The sequence below is a fragment of the Peromyscus californicus genome, unplaced genomic scaffold, assembly GCF_007827085.1.
Source record: "Peromyscus californicus insignis strain IS unplaced genomic scaffold, ASM782708v3 Scaffold_9__1_contigs__length_137607984, whole genome shotgun sequence".
NCBI classification, from domain to species: Eukaryota; Metazoa; Chordata; class Mammalia; order Rodentia; family Cricetidae; genus Peromyscus; species Peromyscus californicus.
In genome coordinates this window covers 88,353,928-88,378,764 of record NW_026294617.1, presented here as the reverse complement: position 1 = coordinate 88,378,764, position 24,837 = coordinate 88,353,928, and the positions used below count along the sequence as shown (strand labels likewise).

Sequence of the window (24,837 nt, the reverse complement as noted above, 5' to 3'; positions counted from 1 at the left end):
TGAGAGGTTTGGCCTGTTATGTTCTCCTGGGTTAATTTGGTCTCAGCTCAGTCTTTCTTCATTCCAGGAATCCTCTCTTCTGGGACTCAAGCTAGAAAAATAGTCACTATTGGGGACATGTTTTCCACATTAGCAGGGTTCAGAAATTCAAAGATGGAAGAGGGAACTAAGCAGCTAGCTGCACAACAATTTTCTGATCCAAGGTACTGCATAGCTTGTTCAAATCTGAGTTTGATTTTCATGTATTTGATCTAGTCTTTTCCACATGTCATGAGCTGCAGTCAAGCTTCTCCAACACAAACGTGTGCAGACATTTTGTGTTTGTCACCTTCAGTGGAAACAAACCCTCAGTCCTTTCAACCTGAGCCATTTTCTCCAGATGAACATTTATCTTACAGATACAATCAAGGTTCTAATCCAGGTGCTTTTGAGTTCATCAAAAGTGAGATTATCCTTAGTTAGGGGGAGGCCGACTTGAACTAGAACTTTCCTGATATCAGCAAGTCTCTCTAGGGTGACCTTGAAGAAATAAGCTAGTCATTCTGAGAAAGCCTGGCAGAGTGTCACATGATGAGAAAGTCACAGCAGAACACTGGTTATGAAAGATGTCCCCATCTGACAGTAAAAATGAAAGGGGAACCTCAGATACACAACTTCAAAGAACTGAATTCTTCCAACAATCTCATGAGAATTAGGAGAAAATTATCTGCTACAGAAATCAATTGATTGCAGTCTTCCAGAGGAGTGAAACTCTTCTGTGTCTCAACTCTTGACTTCGATGTATTGTCATTGCTGGTGGTGGTGGCTGCTAAATTTGCAGTAACCTGCCACACAGCATCATTTCTGGTCCTTTTCAAATTGTCTAGGTAGTGGTCTTGAAGTTGAGTTTGTATCATGCCACCTGAGATTGTCTGTTGACTGACAATCCCATCCCTGAGACTCTAATTCATAAGCAAATATGTGGCATTGCTGCCATTGATCTAGAGACCATAGACTATACACTGAGAACCACTGTTTCATCATTGTTACACTTCCCATTTCTTTTCTCTCCAGGTTTGTGAATAGAATCATCTTGTTTGTCATAAGCAAGCACCCTACTACTGTATCCCATCTGAACCATTACTCCTAGGATCTTTAAATGCCCTCAGCAGCAAACTAAAATACAGTGAGAGCATAAACATCTGATAGAAGCTAATGATTATTTTTCTATCATAGTAAAGATTTTCACAAGAGAGGGAAAGATCTCATTAAGTGATGTTTATTAGTCCTAATACCTGATTTTCATTAAGCTGCCTCATCCTTATTATGCCTAGAGCTCTTGAGCACACTGCTCATTTCATACAGGCACAGGCACATTGCTTCTTCCCATGTTGTAAAGTGCACCCCCATGTTCCTACTGTATCCATTTAGGTGCTCTGATTCAGAATAGAAACAGTAAGAATGTCCTATCCAATATGGATACTTGAAATTGTTAAGGTGCTGTATTCTATTCTCTAAGAGGTCAATAAATATGAACTTAATTGAAAATGTGGGGTAAGTTCACAATATCTCTGTTGCTGCTACCTAAACAAAATTCATTAATATTTTTTAAGAAATGAAACACATCCACTCAAAATAGCATCATAGGATGTTGTCATTCATCTGTTTAGTATTGAGTTTAATAGCTGGATCAATACATCATGGCTTAAAAGACACTATATACACCAAGAATACAATATATGCTTAGGTTTTTATGTTTGACATTCCTATTCAAACACAAAAATCACCACCTTTTATTGTTATTTCTACAAAGGATTTTCTTTTTCTTGACAGAAGTGCCTCTCTTGATGCTGGCAGTTTTGTAGTAACTGCAGAGTGGCAAGAACTACATTACTTAATGAATATTCATATCAAATCGATGTTTATAACATTTTTCATGTCCATGCTCTTTAACCCTTCTTCAGTACACACTTTGAGAATTACAATGAATTCTTGAGATACTAGAGGAAATCTCTCCGATCTCTATAGTGGGTTTTAAAATACATTTTAAACTATGGGTCCTTAATCAGGGGGAAGTAAGAAATACACATTAGTACAGGAGAAAAGGCTGACTTGCAAGTGGCATGCTAATTTGCATATGAAGACTCACAATAGAATACAAGCTCCTCCAGCAGAAGGTTTCGCTCTTTCTGTTTATGGGGATGTTACCTGATTTTAGAATAATATTTAATGCAGAATAGTCACCCAGCATACTTGTTGAATAAACGAATGACTGAACAAGCCCATTAATTGTGTGATGCCAAAGATAGATCGAGACTTTCCCAGTCATATAAAATGAACACAGCAACGATCCTGTGATTCCAGAATCAACAATCTGCAGTATGGAATTGGCTGGGATTCCCAAACAATGTACCAAGCTTTCAACATAAAAAAAGAAAATACAAAATCTTGATATTCAGATGGCTACAATATGACATGGGAAAAACATATGTAAAATGCTCTGATGTGATATGGGAAAGCACTGTAGAACTGCAGACCAATTGAACAGCCTACAAACACATAATGTTTGAGTATCATCTAAAACTACAAAGGTGGAGATAATTGAATAACAACCTGTATTGCTCAGGGTTCTCTAGAGGAACATAACTGATAGAATTCACACATACAAAAATGCACACATGCATGCATGCACACAAAATTTATTAAAGTAGCCCAGAGGCTATGGTCTGGATAGTCCAATAATGGCTGTCTTCCTGAATTACCTAGAATCCAGTAGCTGTTCATGCCACAAGCCTGGATGTCTCAGCTCATCTTTGATCTATGTAGAAGTCCTAAGAAAGTAGATTCTAGTGTCAGTGAAGGAACACTTTAACAATGGGATAGATGAACTTGGTATCCAGATTGAGAACTACAGGCAGAGAGCAAAACATTCTATTTTCCATGCCCTTTATGTGGGATGCCATCAGGTATTGTCTGGATTTTAGGGTGGGTCTTCCAACCTTAAACAATCCAGAATAGGGTAGGTCTTCTCAATGATCCAATTTAGAAATATTCCTCACAGATGTGTTCAGCTGCTTGGGTTTTAGTTAATTCCAGATATAGTCAAGTTGACAACAAAGACTAGCCATTACACAACCCCAAAGAGATGTGGACCTATTAAAATTCAAAGGTTAGGGACAACAGTAAGCTGTGAATGTTAAAGTCTTTAACATAAAGCAAGAAATATATATAGTGTACTGAGCTAAAAAAAGGTTTATTTAAACAATAGCTAGCCTTTATCATCTCATAGTTTTAATATTTTCTAATCTATTTCATCTTTATTTAATTGCTAGCCAAAATGTATTGCTTCAAGGTCCATTTGTTTGAAAAGCATTGGGTTTCACCACCCGATGGATGTGAAGGTATTCCACTACAAAGGAAACAGAGAGAATATTCATCCAGCACAGCCACAACTCTCCTGTCCTGAGGAGGGAGTAGTGTAAGAGTTCCTACTGATCTTCAGTGCTGAGACAGCTTTGATCTAGATCCCTTTCCCACTAAAAACTACTCCATGTGGTAGAATAAGTAATAAATTCCTATAGCAAGCCAAGCTATAGCAAAGGGAAGTGTCACAGGCTTTTTCTTCTCTACAATTTGCATTTGTGGGCTCATCTTCATTCTACCTGCAAGAAAAGGTAAAATGAAACTATTCTCATTTCTGAGAAGATCTTGAATTCAGTCCCTACTTGAATGTTTCTGAGTTTTCCAGCGTGACATCATCACACTTAACAAAACTTGGGTTCTTCATCTAGATGAAAACGTGATTGTTTATCCACAACAGTTCAGTCAAGATTGCTCACTGAGTCATTCCCAGGTTCCTTTGTTCTCCTGCTAGAGACTACACCAGAAGTCCAAGTCTCATGGGCTTGCTTAGAAAACAAATAAATTAATTAAATAAAAACAGTTAATAACAAAAGCTATGAAGGAAAACACCAGCATCCTAGACTGGAAAATATTAGACAAGGAAGGCCATTCTCAGTCAGGCCATTGATGTGGAGTGATAAAGAGGGAGTTCTTTTCAACACTTTGGCCACACATATGTTGGAGGATTTATTAAGGCAACTCCATGTAGTTAAAAAGGAGGTTTATCTTGGGGGGTAGCTTACAGCTAGTAAAGGGGTTGATTACAGGATCTGGGAGAGGTGAGGTGTAGTCCAGCTGGGTTCTCTGGAGAACTCTGCTTGGTCTACCATCCAGCATCCAGGATCACCAGGAAGGAAGAAGGCCAGCACATCCGGATCTCAGGTCTTAAGGGCTCCTGTCTCAGCCCCACCTCAGGGCAGGTCGGGTAGGCATGATAGTTACCGGAAGCCTCATTGGGGGTAGTACTTCTATGGTGATATTTTATTTGTGCTGAAATGTGATTTTATTTGTATGTTAATAAATAAAGTTGCCTGGGGGTCAGAGCTAATAGCAAGCCCTTTAGCAGAAGTCTGGCAGTGGTAGCACACGCCCTTAATCCCGATCGCATGACAAGCAGATCTCTATGTGTTCAAGGACACAGCCAGCATGGAGACACACACCTTTTTTTTTTTTTTTTTTTTTTGGTTTTTCTTGACAGGGTTTCTTTGCACCTTTCCTGGAACTCACTCTGAGGTGCAGGCTGGCCTTGAACTCACAGAGATCTGCCTGCCTCTGCCTCCCAAGTGCTGGGATTAAAGGTGTACACCACCATTTTTGTATGAGACACACGCCTTTAATCTCAATACCAACCATAGAGACCTGGAGGTCTGTATAGACAGGCAGTGACAAGGAGGTCATGTTGTTGGGTTTACAACCAATGAGAAGGCAGAACTGAAAGTCAATAAAGAGACAGACACACAGGAAGTAGGTCTCTTTCTGAGTGGAAGGACAACAGTGACAGCAAGGGGTAAGAAGGAGGTCTTGGTCTTAGCTCTTGGCTGCTGCTCAATCTCTGGGCTTTTAACTCTGCATTTGGCTCTGTGTTTCTTTTTTTTTTTTTTTTTTTTTTGGTTTTTCAAGACAGGGTTTCTCTGTGTAGCTTTGCGCCTTTCCTGGAACTCACTTGGTAGTCCAGGCTGGCCTCGAACTCACAGAGATCCACCTGCCTCTGCCTCCCGAGTGCTGGGATTAAAGGCGTGCGCCACCACTGCCCGGAGGCTCTGTGTTTCTTATTTAATAACACCATTCAGAATTACATCTACATACTTCCAGGTCAAAACTAGAACAGCTACCCACTACACACATAAGTAAATATGTCATCCAAGAAAGAACTATTGGTGTCAGAAGGACAGTATGTCTTAATCCCACTGAGGAGTTTGGAATGCTGCATGAGATGAAATGGAAATGACCTGAAGTTACTTGATTCTCCCAATCAGAGAATGGGAATTCCCTCAAGTGATGTTATCTTATGGATTTCTGTAAAGCCCCTATTTGTAAACCATATGAAGAATGGATTAGTTAGGGGTGTGGCTAGCTGCAGTGAGATTCCTTTGGAGACTGATTGCCAGGATAGAAAGATACTTTCATCTTCAGTAGGACTGGGTTTTGCTAATAAAAAATGAAGAAAAGCAGATGAACCAGCAAAATTTTGTTTAGCGTAGTTTTACAAGAAATCACAAAGAAGTGAATTGAAAATTGGGTTAATAATGAACACATTCTAAGTCCAGGAGATGGCTCAGTAGGAAAATACTCATAGCCAACCTGGAGACTGGAGATGGATCCCAAGTACATGACAAGGAAAGCGCCAACTTCCTCAGTTGCCCTTTGACTTCCATAAGCATGCCATGGCATTTATGTGTATGCACACATGCATAACAACTCACTTATTTAATTAATTAAATAACTTTAAAAAACCAAACACTTAACACATCCCAAAGGAAAAATGATAGTTTGAAGACAGAGTGGGAGAAGTATTCGCTAAGTGAAAGCCTAATGTGTGTTATAAAATTCTCACATTTATAACTAATCTCATGTTCTATTCTGGGCATTATTTGCTAAAATAAGATATTAAACCAAGAGTAAAAAGGAAGAATACCTGCTTTAAGAATTTTCAGTTGGTGAGCCCTATTGAAAATAGCTATAAAAGATTTAACTAAGATAACTAAATCAAAAACAGCAATAATCACCTGGTTTCAAACTAGGATTCCCTGGGGAGCTTTACAGTCTCCATGCCTAAGTTCCCCTGAGTGAGTCTCATTTAATTGGACTGAGGTAGATTCTGCCATAGGTATTTCCATGAAGTTCCTTGAGGATTCTAATGAGCCACCAGGACTGAGTCCTGAGTTTAAAAGTACAGCTGAGGATGTACATCAATAAAGCTATTTCATTAATGGCATTAATGGAGAGAAAGGGTGAAGAAATTCTATCACCAAGAAGTTTAGTGTAGGTAAACAATATCTTAACACAAGAAAATAAAAACCCATTTTTCTTTTGTGGGATCAGTTCTTAGGTTTGGGAAAATGTTACTCTTGTTAAGGAAGCACTTAGTCATTTAAAAAAAATTTATGAGCCGGGCGGTGGTGGCGCACGCCTTTAATCCCAGCACTCGGGAGGCAGAGCCAGGTGGGATCTTTGTGAGTTCAAGGCCAGCCTGGTCTCCAAAGCGAGTTCCAGGAAAGGCATAAAGCTACACAGAGAAACCCTGTCTCGAAAAACCAAAAAATAAAAAAATAAAAAAATTTATGAATTGTATACTTATGGATATTTTGTCTGCATGCTTCTCTGTGCATCATACTCCTACTTGGAGCTCCTGGGGGCCAGAGGAAGGCAACAGATTCCCTGGGATTGGGGTTAAAGCCAGTTGTGAGCCTTCATGTGGGTGTTGGCAGTCTAACCCGGATCTTCAGGAAGAGCAGCCAGTGCTCTAAATTACTGAGCCATCTCTCCAGCTCCAGGCAGCACATATTTTTAAATTATTGTATTTCTGTTATGGACAATGGAAACAGATTAATAGCTCCTGCTTGACTGACAGAAAAAAATAAAATAACTGAGGAAGTGGGTATCAAGTCGGCCTTTACAAGGAGACAGATTGGGGTTTAAAAAGTGAATTGCGCCGGGCGGTGGTGGCGCACGCCTTTAATCCCAGCACTCGGGAGGCAGAGACAGGCGGATCTCCGTGAGTTCGAGACCAGCCTGGGCTACCAAGTGAGTTCCAGAAAAGGCGCAAAGCTACACAGAGAAACCCTGTCTCGAAAAACCAAAAAATAAATAAATAAATAAATAAAAAATAAATAAAAAGTGAATTGCATTGGAAAAGTAGTCAAAAGATAAGAATTCCATCATTTCCTTGAGAAAATATTTATGTATGAATACATAGATTTATGTGTGTTTGTATGTGTTCATATATAAACTAGTTAGCAGGTACACTTACTGGTAATGAGTTTTAGAGTATCATATGACTGATGATAATTGTTCTTTAGTTTGAACCATAAAAATTTCAGAACAGGACTCAAGTCAAAGTAAACAATTCTCTGGAAACACAATGGAGGGTGTAAGGTCATCTGATGGCCACAGCAATTCTATTTGGCCTGAATCTTTCAGTCCATTGGGGATCACTCTGGACTCAGAACCAAGATCTTGTATTAAGGTTTTCACTTTGCCCCATTTACACATTCTTTGTTTCCTAACTCCAGTTAGAATAGAATACAAGTGTCCGGGAAGGGACGGGAACTGTGCCACCATAATTCAGTAGTGGAGGCGGGGATCCGACAAGGGAAGCAGAAACACATAGCTGTAAGTGAGTGTGTCTGCTTCAAGAATGGGTGGAACCGAAAGGGGCTGAGGGACAGAAGGAAAGAGCGAGAACGGAAAGAATCCCGGGATAATAGTGTGGTCGTAGGGAAACAGTATATAAAGGGGTTAGAGAGGCGGAACAAAAGCGTCCTGTAGTCAAAAGAAACTCTTGGCGCGCCTCCGCTCGAAGGAGGTGGGGACCACTAGCGGGAACTACAAATCCCAGCAGGCCCCGGGACTCGGAGCCCGCTCGCCGCACCGCGCAACGCCTGCTGGGGGCTGGTTGCCGCGGCCAAGATGTCGCTGTTCAAGAAAAGAAAGCTTGAGTCGGGGGGTGGCGGCGCAGGAGGGGAGGGAGCCGAGGAGGAAGTTGGCGGGGAGCAGGAGGCAGCCCCGCCACGACCCCGGAGGACTAAGCGCGAGCGAGACCAGCTGTACTACGAGTGCTACTCGGACGTCTCGGTCCACGAGGAGATGATCGCCGACCGCGTCCGCACCGACGCCTACCGCCTGGGCATCCTGCGGAACTGGGCCGCGCTGCGAGGCAAGACCGTGCTGGACGTGGGCGCGGGCACCGGCATTCTAAGCATCTTCTGCGCCCAGGCCGGTGCCCGGCGCGTGTACGCGGTGGAGGCCAGCGCCATCTGGCAACAGGCCCGGGAGGTAGTGCGGCTCAACGGGTTGGAGGACCGCGTGCACGTCCTGCCGGGCCCGGTGGAGACGGTGGAGCTGCCGGAGCAGGTGGACGCCATCGTGAGCGAATGGATGGGCTACGGACTTCTGCACGAGTCCATGCTGAGCTCCGTGCTGCACGCGCGGACCAAATGGCTGAAGGAGGGCGGTCTCCTCCTGCCAGCTTCCGCGGAGCTTTTCGTGGCCCCGATTAGCGACCAGATGCTGGAATGGCGTCTGGGTTTCTGGAGCCAGGTGAAACAGCACTATGGCGTGGACATGAGCTGCCTGGAAAGCTTCGCCACGCGCTGCCTCATGGGCCACTCGGAGATCGTGGTGCAGGGTCTGTCCGGCGAGGACGTGCTGGCCCGGCCGCAGCGTTTTGCCCAGCTCGAGCTGGCCCGCGCCGGCCTGGAGCAAGAGCTGGAGGCCGGTGTAGGCGGACGCTTCCGCTGCAGCTGCTATGGCTCCGCGCCTCTGCATGGTTTTGCCATCTGGTTTCAGGTGACCTTCCCTGGAGGGGACTCGGAGAAACCCCTGGTGCTGTCCACCTCGCCCTTTCACCCGGCCACTCACTGGAAGCAGGCGCTCCTCTACCTGAATGAGCCGGTGCCGGTGGAGCAAGATACTGACATTTCAGGCGAGATCACTCTGCTGCCCTCCCGGGACAACCCCCGACGCCTGCGCGTGCTTCTGCGCTACAAAGTAGGGGACCAGGAGGAAAAGACCAAAGACTTTGCCATGGAGGACTGAGCGTTGCCTTTTCGCCCACCCACCTTCTTCGGAAGGTCGGAAGAGAAAAGGAGATCTGTGCAAGTCGGAGACATATTTGTCTCCTCTTCCTCACGGTTTCTGGGAAAGGGAGAGTGACTTCAGTCTTCATTTGAGGACTTTCTTCTGGCCATGTTTATTTAAAAAGTGAGCCTCCCTGACCAAGGACTGATGCGGTTTGCTTTTAAGCCTGGAAAGCATGTAGTATCAAACTTGTATGTGTTTCACTGCGGGGACAGGTGGGGGGATAAATATGTAAGTTTATAATTGGTCCACGCTCTAATCTGACACCTCATCCCTTATCTCCATATGAACTGGGAAGAAAGGCAAAAGGGTTCGATTAGATTTTAGAATTTTCAAGTATGATTTTTAGAGCTTTTTTTTTTTAAGTCTCTGAATTCTCTCAAGTCCTAGGTGCCTGTAGGATGTGGTACATGTGCTTCCTTATGTTCTAAATAAAATTCGTTCCGTTAGTGAGGAACTGGAGCACACGTGAAATACTTTAATTCGCCCTATTCTCATTACTCTTAATCCCCGGGGTGCTAAATTTGATGAACACAATAATCCTAGTAAAATGACTAGTTTGTACAGCCTAGACTAATTGTTTAGGCAATTCTAAATGTAACAGTAGGAAAAGTCTGAACATGAAATAGTATGGGTTTGAATATCCTATTTTTTACTTTTAAGGCTGAGCCAAAAAAATTTTATAGATGTTTTATAAGAAATATTTTATGATTCTTGTAAAGCAGGCTGACCAAGAAGATTGCTGAGCCTAAGCCAAGGGTATATTTTATCCAGTGTGCTTCTTGAAACTCACTTGAAGGAACATAAGTGTCCTACTTACAAGTTCCTTTCTTCAGTTCTTTTTAGTTCAGCCAAATGTGAATGGTGTAAATTTGGGGAAATCGCCTATAATGAAGTGTGAGTCATGTTATCAAATTGATTTCACTGACGTTTCTTCCCTCACTTCTGTGGCAAATAAAATGGCATTCTCACTTTTTATAGCTGAGGTCTTAAGACGTTTTGTGTACCATCTATGAGTTTATTATAATGCTGTTACCTTTCTCATGGTGTCAGCTCTGAAGTATTGCAGCGCCTGCAGAACGCAGCTTGAGGACAGTTCAGATTATGATTTAGCATGGTTTGGAATTCTACTAGCTTTGGAAGGTTTAACAAAAAAACAGGTCTAAAAATGGGTGATCCTGAACACTCTTGAATTTTAGTTTTTGTAACCTTGTTTCTGTTTTTGGCTTTTTTATTGTATATTAAATTGCTAAACTATTAAAGCTAATTTTCTGAGCTCTATTTTGAAGGGAAACATGCAAATATAAAACCATCAGGTTTACAAAACAGTCAAGCACTCCAGTAAAATCTCAAAATTTTGATGTCAAAATCCTTAACAAAATACTTAATATAATTTGGAAAGTAGTTCCTTTGGGATCATCTGTGTTTTTGATCAAGCTTTCACCTAGAGTGATTGCTGGTGATTTTGTCTGACCTTTCTATAACAATTCTCCTCCGTAGTTAGAAGTGTCCTGTGGAAGCACTCTTTTCTGTGTATTTTGAAAATAAAAGTGCTATATTCAAAAGAAAAAAAAAAAAGGACAAAAGGGAAAATCCAGTTAAAACTTGGGAGGGTGTGAGAAAAGACAAGATTTTCCTGATTGGGCAAAGTAAGTTTCAAAATTCTAGTTACATTTTAATTCAGAAGAAAAAGAAATTAGACAGATATGGAGCTGAGGCCAACACAAAAGGTAGGAGGCATGGTGGAGTACTTAAGAACCAAGTCCCTGGAGCCAGAAAGCCCCAACACACTCCTCTGAGTCTTCAGGCACCCTACCACCACCACCTCCACCACCTCCACCACCACCACCACACCACCACTCTCCCCCCACACACTTGTTCTTCTTTCCTTTCAAAGCCCTCATGCAAACTGGAGGTAACAGACAACTGGGAATAAGAGTAATTAATACAGGAAACCTAGAAAGAAGCTCTCAGTGCCGTGGTGCTGAATTTGTGTAAAAGGCAAACCTAGAGCAGTCTGAGGCTGCGTACAAAATGTGCTACAGAATAAATATTCATTTTGGTTTTTTTTTTTTTCTTTTACAGGTACTGTTTACAGTATCAGCATGGCTATACAAGAGGAGCAATATATGCCACTGAGTACCAAAGGATACAGAGGAGCGCCGCAGCCTTTGGGATGAACACACTTGGGAGGGATGAAAGCCTGAGGTGTGTGGACACCCAGGCACTGTCCGATGCATTATGTAGATGGGGGCTGGTAATGTGGAGCCCTTAAGGCTCCAGGTCTGGATTACCAGACCCAAGACAGCACCATGGTAAAGTTCATCTACCTCCCGCACAGCTTGTATTTGTTTATCCCTGTAAAATCTTCCATTTATTTTCTATTAATTTATTGAACCTATGAACGTAGTTGCTAAAAATACAATCTAATAGTCATTGTGACAGGTATTTGGGATTACAAACTAAAAGAATGTGAGCTCTGCCCTCTAATACATCACTACCACTACAGAAACTAAAAGCCATGATGATAGGGTGGGGTGGTTTTAGTATCAGGAAGGATAAATTATTTTACATATTAAGTACAAAGGTTTCTGTAAGTTCCATAGATATAATTGTCATTTGTTGTTTGTTTTGTGAAATGGGGTCACATGTAGTGCATCACTGTCCTGAAACTCACTGTGTTGCTGAGAATGACCTTGGACTCTTGATGTTTCTAAATCTACCTTCCAGATGCTGGAGTTAACAGCTCTGTGCCACTGTGCCCAGCACATACCTAATGCTTGGCAGTAGATCTTGGGCACAACTCTTTGACTTCCTAAACCTAACCAAAAATTCACTTTCATTATATTAATACTGCATACTTCAGTTGAGAACAGAACACTACAGACCACCTTAATGGTAACAAAGGTTTAATTATTTGATGCTAAAGGAAAAGTTTTTAGTACTAGGGAGCCTCACGGGTGACCCCAGATCAACCTGGAAGAACCATCTTTAGTGTATAACTCCTTTTGACATAGTAGGCACTCATTGGGACAACCCCTGTTTTTATTTCCCTAACAGTGAATCAAAGGTGACACTCTGGGGTCCCCAGAAAACTGAATCCATGACAGCAGCAAAGGCAAGTGAACTCCTTGTCATTTTGGTCATGGGCCCCCTTTGGCAGAGGGCCATCTGATAGATCTAAAGAAGATACAGAAAGTAGCATAAGGAGTTCAAGAAGGTAGATGTGAAAGGTACCTGCTGCAAACCTGCCAGTCCTGCTGCTACCCCATAGCTTACACTACCCAGTACCCAAGATAGGGAGCATTTACAAACACAGGCCCCACTCCCCACACATGCTCATCTATGTATGTTTCTCTGTTAATTTTATTATCAACAACTACACAGTATTTAAGCACTATGATAAATTAGTACATCCTTCGCTCAAAGATCTAGGATAGCATGGGGACAATAAAATGGCATCAGTTGTTTGCATGCATCCATAAGCCTGGAAAGCCTTTCTAGCTCTCGGCTCTGCCCAGCAAAGTTGGAAAGGTAGCTCTCATCCCTTACGCCTCTCCAAGGATTGAAAAATCCTCTTCCTATCATCAGGTAAATTGTGAATGCCTGCAAAACTTTCCCATCTGATGTTCTCAAATTAGACCATATCCTCCAAAATATTGGTCCGTTCTATAACAGACAAAATACATTAAATAGGTGATCCTTTTAAGCTACTAAAACAAAAAAATCTAAACCAAGTCTATACCCAGCTCTGTATATGGTGTGTGTGTGTGTGTGTGTGTGTGTGTCTTTGTGGCTGTTTCTGTGTAAGTGTGCCTTCCCCAGCTTTCTACATGATTTCATTTCCATGCTCCAGTTTGTGATTTATCCTTTCACTTGTAATAAATATCACATATTTTATTGGAATTTATGTAACCTGGTCTATTCTTTGGGGCTCTAAAATCCTCTTGGGGGACTGGAGTGACTGACTCTGTGGCTGAATATTTGACGAGCCTAGGCAAGCCCCTGAATTTGAACCCAGGACTGCAGAAAACAGAAGGCTTTCTGGAGTAACTTCAGAAGAAATTCCGAAGATGCAAAGGTTTCTGATAAAGGACCAGAAGACTCTTAAGCATGACACCTTTGTTTCCAATAAAATGTGATTGTCTGAGGTTTTCCATTTGGATGGGGAGCTGGTTTGATACCATCCTTCTAGACATTTTTTCAGATGCTGACATTTTAAATAATCAAAATTTCTAAAGATATGAAAAATGTTCAACTGTTTTTCCTAAGCTTAGACCAGACCTGATGAATCTTACACATCATAGTAAAGAGAGGTACAGATTTCTAAACATTTTCCAAAATGCATCAAAATAGTTTAATGAGAAGAAAGGATGTGACATAATTAAACCACATCTAAGGATGTTGGGGGGAATTGAATTTAATTCAATACTAAAATGATTTTAAATATTAGCACATGACCAGTAACATAATTGGAAGCTTTTGGAAAGTTTTATAATTAAATTAATCATTATAAAAACTGTAGAGGGCCGGGCGGTGGTGGCGCACGCCTTTAATCCCAGCACTCGGGAGGCAGAGCCAGGCGGATCTCTGTGAGTTCCAGAAAAGGTGCAAAGCTACACAGAGAAACCCTGTCTCGAAAAACCAAAAAAAAAAAAAAAAAAAAAAAAAAAAAAAAAAAAAAAACTGTAGAGGACCCAGAATCTGCTCTTGCAGATGACTCAGAATCAATTCCTAGTACCCACATTTTGGTTCACAACAATGTTACTCCGATTCCTAGAGATCTGCAACAATATAGTAAGAAACAAGATGAGAGATACTAAAACCTCCTGAACTTGGTCACTGAGTTTATTAACAAAACCACAAATCCAAATAAAAAATAGTTTAAGAGAGAAATTCCTAACAAACACTGTGTGGAGGAGCCCCAAAACAGCTTGACCACACAGCTGCCATGACAGGCTTAGAGGCCCAGATGCAGCTTCTTGACAGGCCTACTGGCAGGCAACACCCAGATCCAGGAAAAGCCATAAGCTGACCCCACCCAGGGAGGGCCTACATCTAAGGGGAAGTATCTGACATCCCAAACATTCTAATCATTAGATAAGATGGCCAGATGACCCTGAGACGAGCATACACCTGTTTTTGTTTCACAGATACCCCTAGACAATTGTCAGCCAATCAGGGTCCTGAACCCTGGAAATCCCCTCACCCCAACCACTGCTATGATAAAAACTCTACCCCACCTGAGCTCAGGGCTCTCTGCTCTCACTGCTGTGTGGAACAGACAGACCAAGCCCCTGAGCTTGAAGGTAATAAAGGCTCTTTGCTTTTACATGCGGGATTCAGTCTCTGTGGTGGTCTTTTGGGGATCCCTGTGATCTGGGCTTAACACACTGAAGTCAATATAAGCAAACAGAGCTTCATAGGAAGGACTAAGGAAGACTTTAAGAACAAAATACACAAAGACGGGGGAAGTTCTAAGATGAGCACATGGCCAAAGAGACCCATTGGAAAGAATCTGTGGATCTAGCATGTGCGCCTTCCTCTAAGGTTTGATGCATTCACCTGCAAAGGTGCTTTGTGTTCAGTGGCTGTCACCTCTTAGCATTGAATTATTAAAGGTGGAAATTGTGGTGGTTTGAAAGAAAATGGCCCCCAAAGAGAGTGGCACTATTAGGAGGTGTGCACTTGGAGTAGGTGTAGTCTTGTTGGAGGAAGTGTGTCACTGTGGAGGCCGGCTTTGAAGTCTCATATATAATTAAGCCACGCCCAGTCAGACAGTTCACTTCCTGTGGCCTTTCAATCAAGATGTAGAATTCTCCAACACCATGTCTCACTACAGGCTGCCACACTCCCAGCCTCCATGCTTCCAGCTGTGATGATAATGAACTAAACCTCTGGAACTGTAAGCCACCACCTCAGTGAAATGTTTTCCTTTATAAGAGCTGTCATGGTGGTCATGGTGTCTCATCACAGCAATAGAAGCTGAAGACGGGGATGATCACAACTGAGTCAAAAAGCTCCCACATTATCTGCTGATGTTTCTAATGACCAAGGAATTTTAGTTTGTTTATTTTTACATAAACATACATTATACCAAAATATTCTGGATTTTGTCAATTTTCAGAAATTAAAGTGGCTTGAAATTTTATTGGGTTTCTGGAGCTTTTCAATATCAGTTTTTTGAAGAGAAGTAGAGTGGAAAGCCAGCTATAGGTGTCTGTAAATTCATATACTTCTGAATGAATTCATATACTCCATTATTTTCCACGAAAGTAAACAAGAAAAGAGGAGTACAAGTTCTGAGGGATGTAGCATAGGAGACAATAGTTGAGTATAGATGCCTGAATTAAGGAGGTAGTTGAGGTCAGTGACAATAAGAATTTTCCAGTAACATAAAAACATCTTGAGGCAAAGAAACTTAAAGTTAAGATCAGTACCCCCATTACACATCTTCCCCTCAATCACCGTTACCTCATGTTTTTTTTCTGAAAATACGTATTTATAAAATAGCTGTACTTAGATTTCTGGCCTATTACTTACTGTTTATCTTTTTTATTTTGAGATAAGATCTCATTATACTATGTAGTCTAAGCTGGCCTAGAAGTTGTAAGCCCCCCCCCCTTTTTTTTAGCTTACTTTCTAGGACTATTTGAGGACTCCTGTATATCAGAAATGCTCATCTTCTCTTGTCAATGAAATCTTTCAAGCCCTATGTACAAATTAATAATGGGGGATACAGAATGATGTAATGACTAAGCTTTAACTTAAAACACAAGATTTGTCATAGATTACACGCATTGTAATTTATATAATATTAGCATAGTAATCATAAAGTTACAAGAACAAGCTATAGATATTTTTACTTCAAGTTAAAATGTTGATGGAGAAAGGATTAAGATCTACAAATGGTTAAAAAAAATCTTCATTTTATATAATGCATTAACCTTAGATTTTTCATCGAGAATTTTAAATAAAAATGCCAAGCTGCCTATTTTGATGAGAACTTTTTAGTCTACCATAAAGTCTATCTTTTAGTAAAAGATAGAATTTTAAAACAAGGATTTGGGAAATCCTAAGATTAAATACACAGTCCATGATTAATTGAGAATTTTCTCTAGTCAGAATAATTAGAGGAAAACAGGGAGAGAATGACAGCAATTACAACAGAGGGATTTGAATACAAGATGAATTAGAAACCACCAGGATACGTGCTGGTTGTAATAGAATTAAATCATCATCTCTCTTTCCTTGGATCTTCAGCCAAGGTGATTTTACAGTCCGGTCATTCTGATAAGTTAGGGTCATATAAAAATTCATCCCATGGTACTGGGTCCAAGAAAAACATGATGCAGCTGCCAAATGGTAAATCTTTATGCAGATAAAGTAGCTGAATTCTGCTAAACAAAGTAAAATTGGCCCCATCCCTGTAAACAGTACTTTCAAAATATTAAAGTAGCATTATTCAGAGATAATATATATGCCATCATTATTAACAGGACATCATTTTTTAAAATTTTGATTAATTTTCATTATTTTATACCAAATCTAGGCTTTGTTAAATCTTATTATGTATTTAATTTTTAACCTAATTTTTGAATGTACATGTATGTGTGATGTGCATGTGTTCATATATGCATGTTCACATTTCTACGCATGTGTTTGTGGAGGGCCCAAAATCGATGTCAAGCATCATATTCAATAACTCTCCACCTTATTTTATTAAGGCAGAAGTCTCTCACTGAACCCTGAACTAGCAATTCAGGCTAGTCTAGCTAGCCAGCTTGCTCCAAGGATCCCTCATCTCCCTTATAGACAGATGCCATACCTTCCCAGCTTTCACACGTGATCTGGGGATACAAAGTCAGGTCCTCATACTTGTACAACATTATCCAGTGCACAATTTAATTCACTCAACCATCTCCCTAGAACCTCATATGATTTTTTAAAGCTGCAGTAATAAAGTAAAAACTATAAAAAAATTAAAAGACAAACATTAATAATCCTCTGTTCAATACAATTCAGGGTTTATCTTCTACTCTGTGTGTGTGTGTGTGTGTGTGTGTGTGTGTGTGTGTGTGTGTGTGTAATTTTTTCTATATATATGTATATATGCTTCAGGTAAAGGTACTTATACTAAATATCACAAGACATCAATACATATAAAAATAGCTTATTCTTACTGAAAGCAATATGGCAATTGATAATATGTATATTCAACCCAGTTTCTCTTGGTAGTTAGTATTTGTGATCCTTGCTACCACCAATTATACTTACCCTCCTCTCAGTCTTCTCCTAGAGGATTTTATGGAGTCCTATAACTTTATTTTTTGTTTTTTGTTTTGAGACTAGGTCTCACTATATAACTCTAGTAGCCTGGAAATATGTAGAGCAGGCTAGCACTGAACTTATAGAGATCCATCTGCTCTGCCTCCACAAGTGCTGAGATGGAAGGTGTGCATCAGCACATCCAGTTTTGTTTTATAATTTTATTAGTGTACCATTTAAGTGCTGGTGACTCCCAAATTTATAACATTATCTTGACATTCCTACTATAATAGTAAGGTGTCAATTGTCATCACCATTTGAATATAATAGGGATTTCAACCTTGACATACGGAAACTATGTATTGAAGTATAATGATATATACCATACCAATATAAATCTGGATATGTAATTATATATAAAATGTTACCATATACATAATATCTTTAGACTGTTTATTTCTGAATTTTATAAAACCATGTGCTACCATGTTCTCCAACTCTAAATTTACTTACCATCTCATCATTTCTCTTTTCCAAGTAGCAACAACTATTATCTCCTGAAATTAGATCATTTATTTATTTTGCCATTGACTTTCTTCAAATATAGAGAACACAGTCCTCTTTTGCATTCAAGAAAATAGTTAGTGAACACATGCTGCTGTTAACTCATTTATTAGTTAGGGTACTATTGCTGTGAAGAAACACCATGACCAAGTCAACTCGCAAAAATCTATTTAATTGGGGCCTTGCTTACAATTTAAGAGGATTAGTTCATCAGCATTATAGCAGGGGGCAGGAGAGCGAGCAGAGGTAGACAGACAGTGTAATGGAGAAGTAGCAGGCAGAGAGAGAGAGAGAGAGACACTGGGCCTGGCATGGGCTTTTGAAACCTCAAATCCCACCCTCAGTGATGCACCTTCTCCAATAGAGATACACCTTCTCCAACAAGACAACACCTCCTAACCCTTGCCATCAGTCCAACTGGGAACCAAATATTTAAATATAAGAGGCTATGGGAGCCATTCTTATTCAAAGCTCCATACCTCATGCACTACTGTGTTTCTCTACACTAAGCTAGCTTTTCCTAAGTATTTGCTCACCTTCAACTTTCATGAATCTTGGCAGTTTGCTTTCTGAAAAGCTCCAAGAATTCATATTCCCTTTAATGATATACAAGAGAGTTTGTTTCCCGATGTCACTGCTGTGGTTTGAATGAGAATGAGCCCCCATAGACTCATATGTTTGAATACCTCTTCCCCAGCTGGTGGAACCATTTGGGAAGGATTAGGAGTTGTGAACTTGTTTGAGGAGGTGTGTCATTGGGGGTGGGCTTTGAGGTTTCAGAAGACTCATGCCATTTCCAGTGTGTGTTCTGTAGGTCAGGATATAAGCTCTGAGCTACTACTCCAGCACCATGCCTGCCTGCCTGCTGCCATATTCTCACCATAAGACTCTTAATCTTCTGGAAGTGTAAGTCCCAATGACAGGCTTCTTCCGGGAGCTGCTGTGAACATGTTGTTTTATCACAGCACTAGAAAAGTAGCTAAGATGGTCATTTACCTGGATTTTATCAAGCAGCTTTTTGTGAACATTGTGGGTAGAAGCTGCTAGCTTCTTTTTTGTTACTATGCTGAATCCTAGGATGTTGAGCATTTTTTCTTCTATTCACTGACCATTTATGTTCCTTTTCAACAGATACATTCCCATTGCATTTTTACCTAGAAGGGGCCCTTTGTTTTTCTTGTTGTTCATCATCTGTGCTATATGAACTTCATTTTATTTTAATATTTTACTACATTATTTTTGGCCATTCAGAAATAATGTATTTTTATTACTCACAAGGCATTATCTGTCTATTATTTTTTTTCAATTTGTTTTCTGATTAGGAAACTATTTTCCCACAAGCCCTTACCCCTAACTAAGGAGCTATTGACAGTTGATGGCTTCTGGTGAGGGACAGTCAGGGACCTCTGGCAAGTCAACCATACTCCAGTAGGTGACCCAGCATCCAGGAGTATGAGGGAAACACAAACTTGACCCACTGGGCTCCTAAAAGGAGAGTGTGGGTGAATGTAAGAGCTGAATCGTGTATATATCAGTGAGGGATGGGTACCCCACGGTCAGTTGTTCTCGGCACATCGACCAGTTGTGGCTTTCTGCAATGGTCTCCATCTACTGCCTAAAAGGCTTTGTTTTGGGATGGGAGTTATTTGTGAGTATAAGGATAAATATTTAAAATATAGTTAGAAATTAGACTGGTAAGTTATATTTTAATTAAAAATGAAATAAGGGCTATAAAAGAAGGAACATGAGTCTGGGAAGAGGTGAAATGAGGAGGTGGAACCACGAGGATCTGGGAGAGGAGTGGAGAGTGAATATGATTGAAATACATTGTAATAAACTCTTGAAGAATTAATAAAAATAATTTTAAAAGAAAACTTGTCCTTGTTAATTGTAAGAGCAATATTCTCAAATTATCTTCCATTCCATAGTTTGGGATTCAAATAGTAAACATATCTGAAAAATAACACTTTGAAGTAAAGATCCTTTTGTTTTCAATATGAAACTATAAAATGTTTTTATTGGCCACCATCAGGTTTCCCTTTTTGGCATAAGTTGGATAGTGTTCTACAAAATATGTCAGCAGAAACATAAATTTTAATAACAGGTAAGATAGGAGAAAGGAGAATGCTGTATATGAGAAAAGTCGGGGAGAGGGGAACGAGACGGTTCAGCGGGTAAAAGCCTTTGCTTTGCAAGACACAGAGGAAGGAGAAAACAACTCCCAAAAGCTGTCCTCGGACCTCCACATACACATTGGCATTCACCCCCTTACCCCAGTCTCCCCCTGACACACCACACACACATACAACACACACAACACACACACACACAGATGTCACATACACATGCACCACACACACATACACCATACTCATATACCATACACACACACACACACACACACACACACACACACACACACACACACACTACAATAATAATTATAGCAATAATTTTTTTTTCTGGAGCTGAAGACCGAACCCAGGGCCTTGTGCTTGCTAGGCAAGCGCTCTACCACTGAGCTAAATCCCCAACACCATATAACAATAATTTTTAACAAGAATTTTTCAAAGGAAATATGTATGTGGAGCTGGGGGAATACCACAGTGGATGAAGTACTCACAGCTCCAGCATAAGGAGTAGCACTTGGATTCCCCAGAACCCATGTAAATCTGGACATGGTCTTAGAGACTATTTCTGGCCATCGATGTATATGGAAGTTTCCTTTAATCTGATTATAATCAAGAGTGAATTATCCAAATAAAAGGAGAAAGGCAATTGATATAAAAAGTCATTTAGCTGATATTCCCCGTGCTGCCCTTGTTTTTAAAATCACATTTTCATTACCAGCTCTTTTGTTTATGGTATTAGACTGAAATGTTTGTATCACTACAGAGAAGCACCTGCGATCAAATCCTCCCACTAGGAAATGCCGTCCTTGAACTCAGTTCACTTTACAGGGAGCCAGTTCAGGAGAGTTTGCTTTAGAACCAACTAATTTAACCCTATTAGTCAAATATGCACATGCATAAAAAGTGCACACATACACAGCATGCACACTTCTAAGAAACACTTGAGAAAGGCCCAGATGACTACGTCATCTATAGAGCAACTGTGACTCAGTTCCTAAAAATGACGATGATACCATCCTGATAAATGTCAGGCAACTCCCTGTTTCCTTTGTGTGCATGTGCTGCCTCCTCTTGCCTTGCTCCATTACCCATCTGCTCTTCTTCCCCTCCATGTCCAACCACTGAAGAGCTTACCGAATGTTACCTTGCACGGTAAGCTTCTCCTCACCTTTTATGGAAATCCTTCACAGTCTCAAACTCCCCTATTAGAACGGATATACCTCTAATCCTTGGCCTTGTGTGTTTCTACCTCCTTTGGTTTTATCATCTGTTCAAGGAAGAGCACATTTTGTTGCTGTTGTTTTCTAAATCTTTTTTAATAAAATGTTTTCCATTTACTTTACATACAGACCACAGTTTCCCCTCCCTCCTCTCCTCCCACTCCCTCCCCCCACCTCCTTTCTACCTACTCCCCCAATCCACTCCTTCTCTTCTTCTTTCCTTTCAGAAAGGGGCAGGCCTCCCATGGGAGTCCACACAGCATGGCACATCAAGGTAAGGAAGGACCAAGTTCCTTCCTCTGCTTCAAGGTTGGGCAACGAAACCTAGTTTAGGGATTGGATTCTCAAAATCCAGCTCAAGTGCCAGGGACAGGTCCTGATCCCACTGCTAGGAGCCACACAAACAGATCAAGCTATACAACTGTCACACACATGCAGAGGGCCTCGGTCGGTCCCAGGCAGGCTCCCTAGCTGACAGTTCAGAGTCCTCGGTGAGCTTCCATCAGCTCAGGTCAGCTCTCTCTCTGTGAGTTCTCCTGTCATGATCTTGACCACCCTGGCTCACACAATCCCTCCTCCCTCTCTTCTGCAGAACTCCCAGAGCTCAGCCCAGTGCTTGGCTGTGAATCTCTGCATCTGCTTTTATCAGTTACTAGATAAAGGGAAGAGCACATTTCTTATTCATCAGTGCATCCCCCATTTTCGCTGGCATGAAATACTCGATTGTTTTTATTCTGTAGCGTTTTCCATGTTTCTTCGTGTTCCTCACAAGGGAAGAGAGTGTTTTTGTAACTTTAGTCAGATTTCCTGGCTGAGTTAGTCACCTTCTGTTCATAGGAGAAGTAACTGAGATAATCAACTTACCAAAAGGAAGAATTTATTTTGACTCAAGGTTGAAAATTTGGTCCGTGGCCGTCTGACCCTCTTACTTTGGGTGCACTGCTGTATCACGGCTACAGCTTACGGCAAGCAAATCTGCTCACCTCGCGGCTGGGATGTGAAGAAAAAGACAAAGGAAGGGTCTGATGTCTCACTCCCCACTCAAGAGCCTGTTCCCAGTGGCCTAAGCACCTCTCTGTAGGTCTCATCTCTTAAAAGTTCTACAGTGGGGCTGTAGAAATGGTTCAGCAATTAAGAGCATTTGGTACTGTGACAGAGGACCCTGGTTCAGTTCCCACAACCTACAGGGCAGCTCACAACTGTCTGTAACTCCACTCCCAGGAGATCTGACACCCGCTTCTGGACTCAGCATGGGTACATGGTGCACAGATTTATGTGCAGGCAAAAGGCCCATACACATAAAATAAATTTAAAAGAAACAAAATTTCTACAGTCTCCCAACAACACCATTCTGGGGAACAGGACTTTATCATACTGACCTTTGGGACAAATCTAAGGGTCAAATTATAGCACTATGTAAACTGATTTTATTGAAAGCCTTAGGTGAATTTGGCATTCACATATTGACCAATTAATTTTATTACCAAAAGGAAACATGGTGTTGCATGCCTGTCATCTCAGTACTTGGTAGGTACAGGGCAGGAAGATTAGAAGACCAGGGTCATGTTCAGATACATAGGGAGTTAAAAGCAAGCCTGGACTACATAAGACCTTGTCTCAAAGTATTGTATCCCTAGCTAAAGGTGGTTTATTGTTAATTGAACAGTAATGTTGAAGTTGAATCCTGTCTGGTAAATAATAAAATATCTCTGTGTAAAGGGAAATTGAACATGTTATTGTTTCTTGGAAATATCATAACCAATTTACAGAAGGTTTTATGGGAAAGAAATTAATCCAAAACAACGATGCATATTTCAAGTTTTATGAAATCTTAACATTGCAGCACAGCATTGTGATTCCTCATGTCTAATCTACACATGAGGTGGGACGTTGTTATCAGAGTAATTGTTTTCAGAAACTTTAAAGTATTTTTAATTAAACATTTGTCTCACAATATATTACCTAAAGGGCACTTTATCTCAGAAAAATTAGGCAATATTTTAACTAGATCTTGACAAAAATGCATTAAATCTAATTTTTAAAAAATGTTTTATTGCCTACAAGTTTCAGTGTGAAGTAATTTTAAAATAGCCAAGTTATAACCCCCTGAAAATTGGAGTTTATAATGGGAATACTGACAGACCTTTAAGTTTGAAAAGAATGAATATGCTGTTGTAATAACACGCTGGTGCCTCTGCAGTCACTGTAGCAGCTCGACTATGAGGCTACACGTGCTGTTTCAGATATAATACTGATGGAGACATGCTGAAACATCTCCCTGTGTTTCTAAGTTTCTAGAAAATTCATTTGGTGGGTTGCAAACTCTTTTTCTCTCTCAGACATTGCGGCAGAGAACATGCATGAAGGTTCTCCTTTCTTCTTCCCCTCCTTCCTACCCACTCTTCTTCTATCCCTCCCTCCTTCCCCTCCTTCTCCTTCTCTTGCTGCCATCTTGGTTGTCCTATGCTCTCTCTCTCTTAATTTTTTTTTTCCACAGCGCTTTCCTGTCTAAACAGGTCCCTGGTGTGCCTCTTTGTTCAAGTCAGAAAACCAAATGTCAGTCTTAATTCCCAGCATTATTTCTTCCTTCACAGAGGATCCACTGTAAACACTAAGAGCTTTTCTGCCAAAAACGTATTTTGAAATCACCATGCTTCATCATCGTTGCTATCACTTTAGTCTACAACACCACGACCTCTGGTCAAGTCCATCACCATAGCGTCCTCGATTGAAGCAAAAGTCTGCTTTTTTCATTTCATGATATATGATATCTTACTCTATCTGTATCCCCAGGTCCTCTCCCATCAGTCCTCATCAACTCAGTACTTCACACAGAAGCCTTGATGGTCTTCCAGAGGTGCCTAGAATACTCTCTTTGCGTGCCCCTATTTTCACTTAAAACACTCCGATTTCCTTCATTAGATCTAAGTTTTCAGTGTTAGTTTTGAGAGACTGCTCTATCCACCCAAGTGTACACACTTCCTCAGTGCCCATACATTCTAAGGACCCTGTTCATTTAATTCATATTATTCAATAACAAACATGTAGCTGGAAGTTTCTCCGGTCCTGCCTGTCCCCTCGGTCCAGCAGCCACATATAAGATAATCACTCAGAGGCTTAATATTATTTACAAACTGTATGGTCTATGGCAGGCCTCTAGCTAGCTAGCTTTTATACCTTAAATTAACCCATTTCTAATCTATGTTTACCCACTGTTTCGTGGCTTTAACGGTCTATTGGCATGTTGCTCTTTGGGCATCAGGCTGGCATCTCCCCAGACTCTGCCTTTTTCTTTCCTGTCTCTCTCTTTGGATTTCCCACCTGCCTCTAAGCTACCTTCTTCACCAGAGCTGAGTGGAGCAGAGAATTTTTCGCAAGAGCAGGAGCAGAGCAGAGCCCAGTCAAGCAGAACTATAACCCTTTAGCTGAGGAAACCTACACGTCGCAGAGCAGAGTTGTTACATTCCCAGGGA

At 40.9% G+C, this 24,837-nt stretch overlaps 1 protein-coding gene across 4 annotated transcripts; it reads left to right on the top strand.

Moving 5' to 3' along the window:
• The first annotated feature begins 7,336 nt into the window (after positions 1 to 7,336).
• On the top strand, positions 7,337 to 13,090 carry Prmt6 (protein arginine methyltransferase 6). Of its 4 annotated transcripts, none has more exons than XM_052731410.1 (2): positions 7,337 to 9,303; positions 11,266 to 13,090. In XM_052731410.1, the coding sequence occupies exon 1, from the start codon at positions 8,011 to 8,013 to the stop codon at positions 9,136 to 9,138; it is 1,128 nt and encodes a 375-aa protein (XP_052587370.1). In that variant the 5' UTR covers positions 7,337 to 8,010; the 3' UTR covers positions 9,139 to 9,303; positions 11,266 to 13,090. The 4 variants fall into 4 exon arrangements, with proteins under 4 accessions (XP_052587370.1, XP_052587371.1, XP_052587369.1 ...); XM_052731411.1 differs by having other exon boundaries at positions 7,337 to 9,371; XM_052731409.1 differs by having other exon boundaries at positions 7,337 to 9,395.
• Positions 13,091 to 24,837: the final 11,747 nt, after the last annotated feature.

What these genes read in the sequence shown, in the direction of transcription:
- Prmt6 (XM_052731410.1), top strand. Translation starts at nt 8,011, where the DNA reads ATGTCGCTGTTCAAGAAAAGAAAGCTTGAGTCGGGGGGTGGCGGCGCA.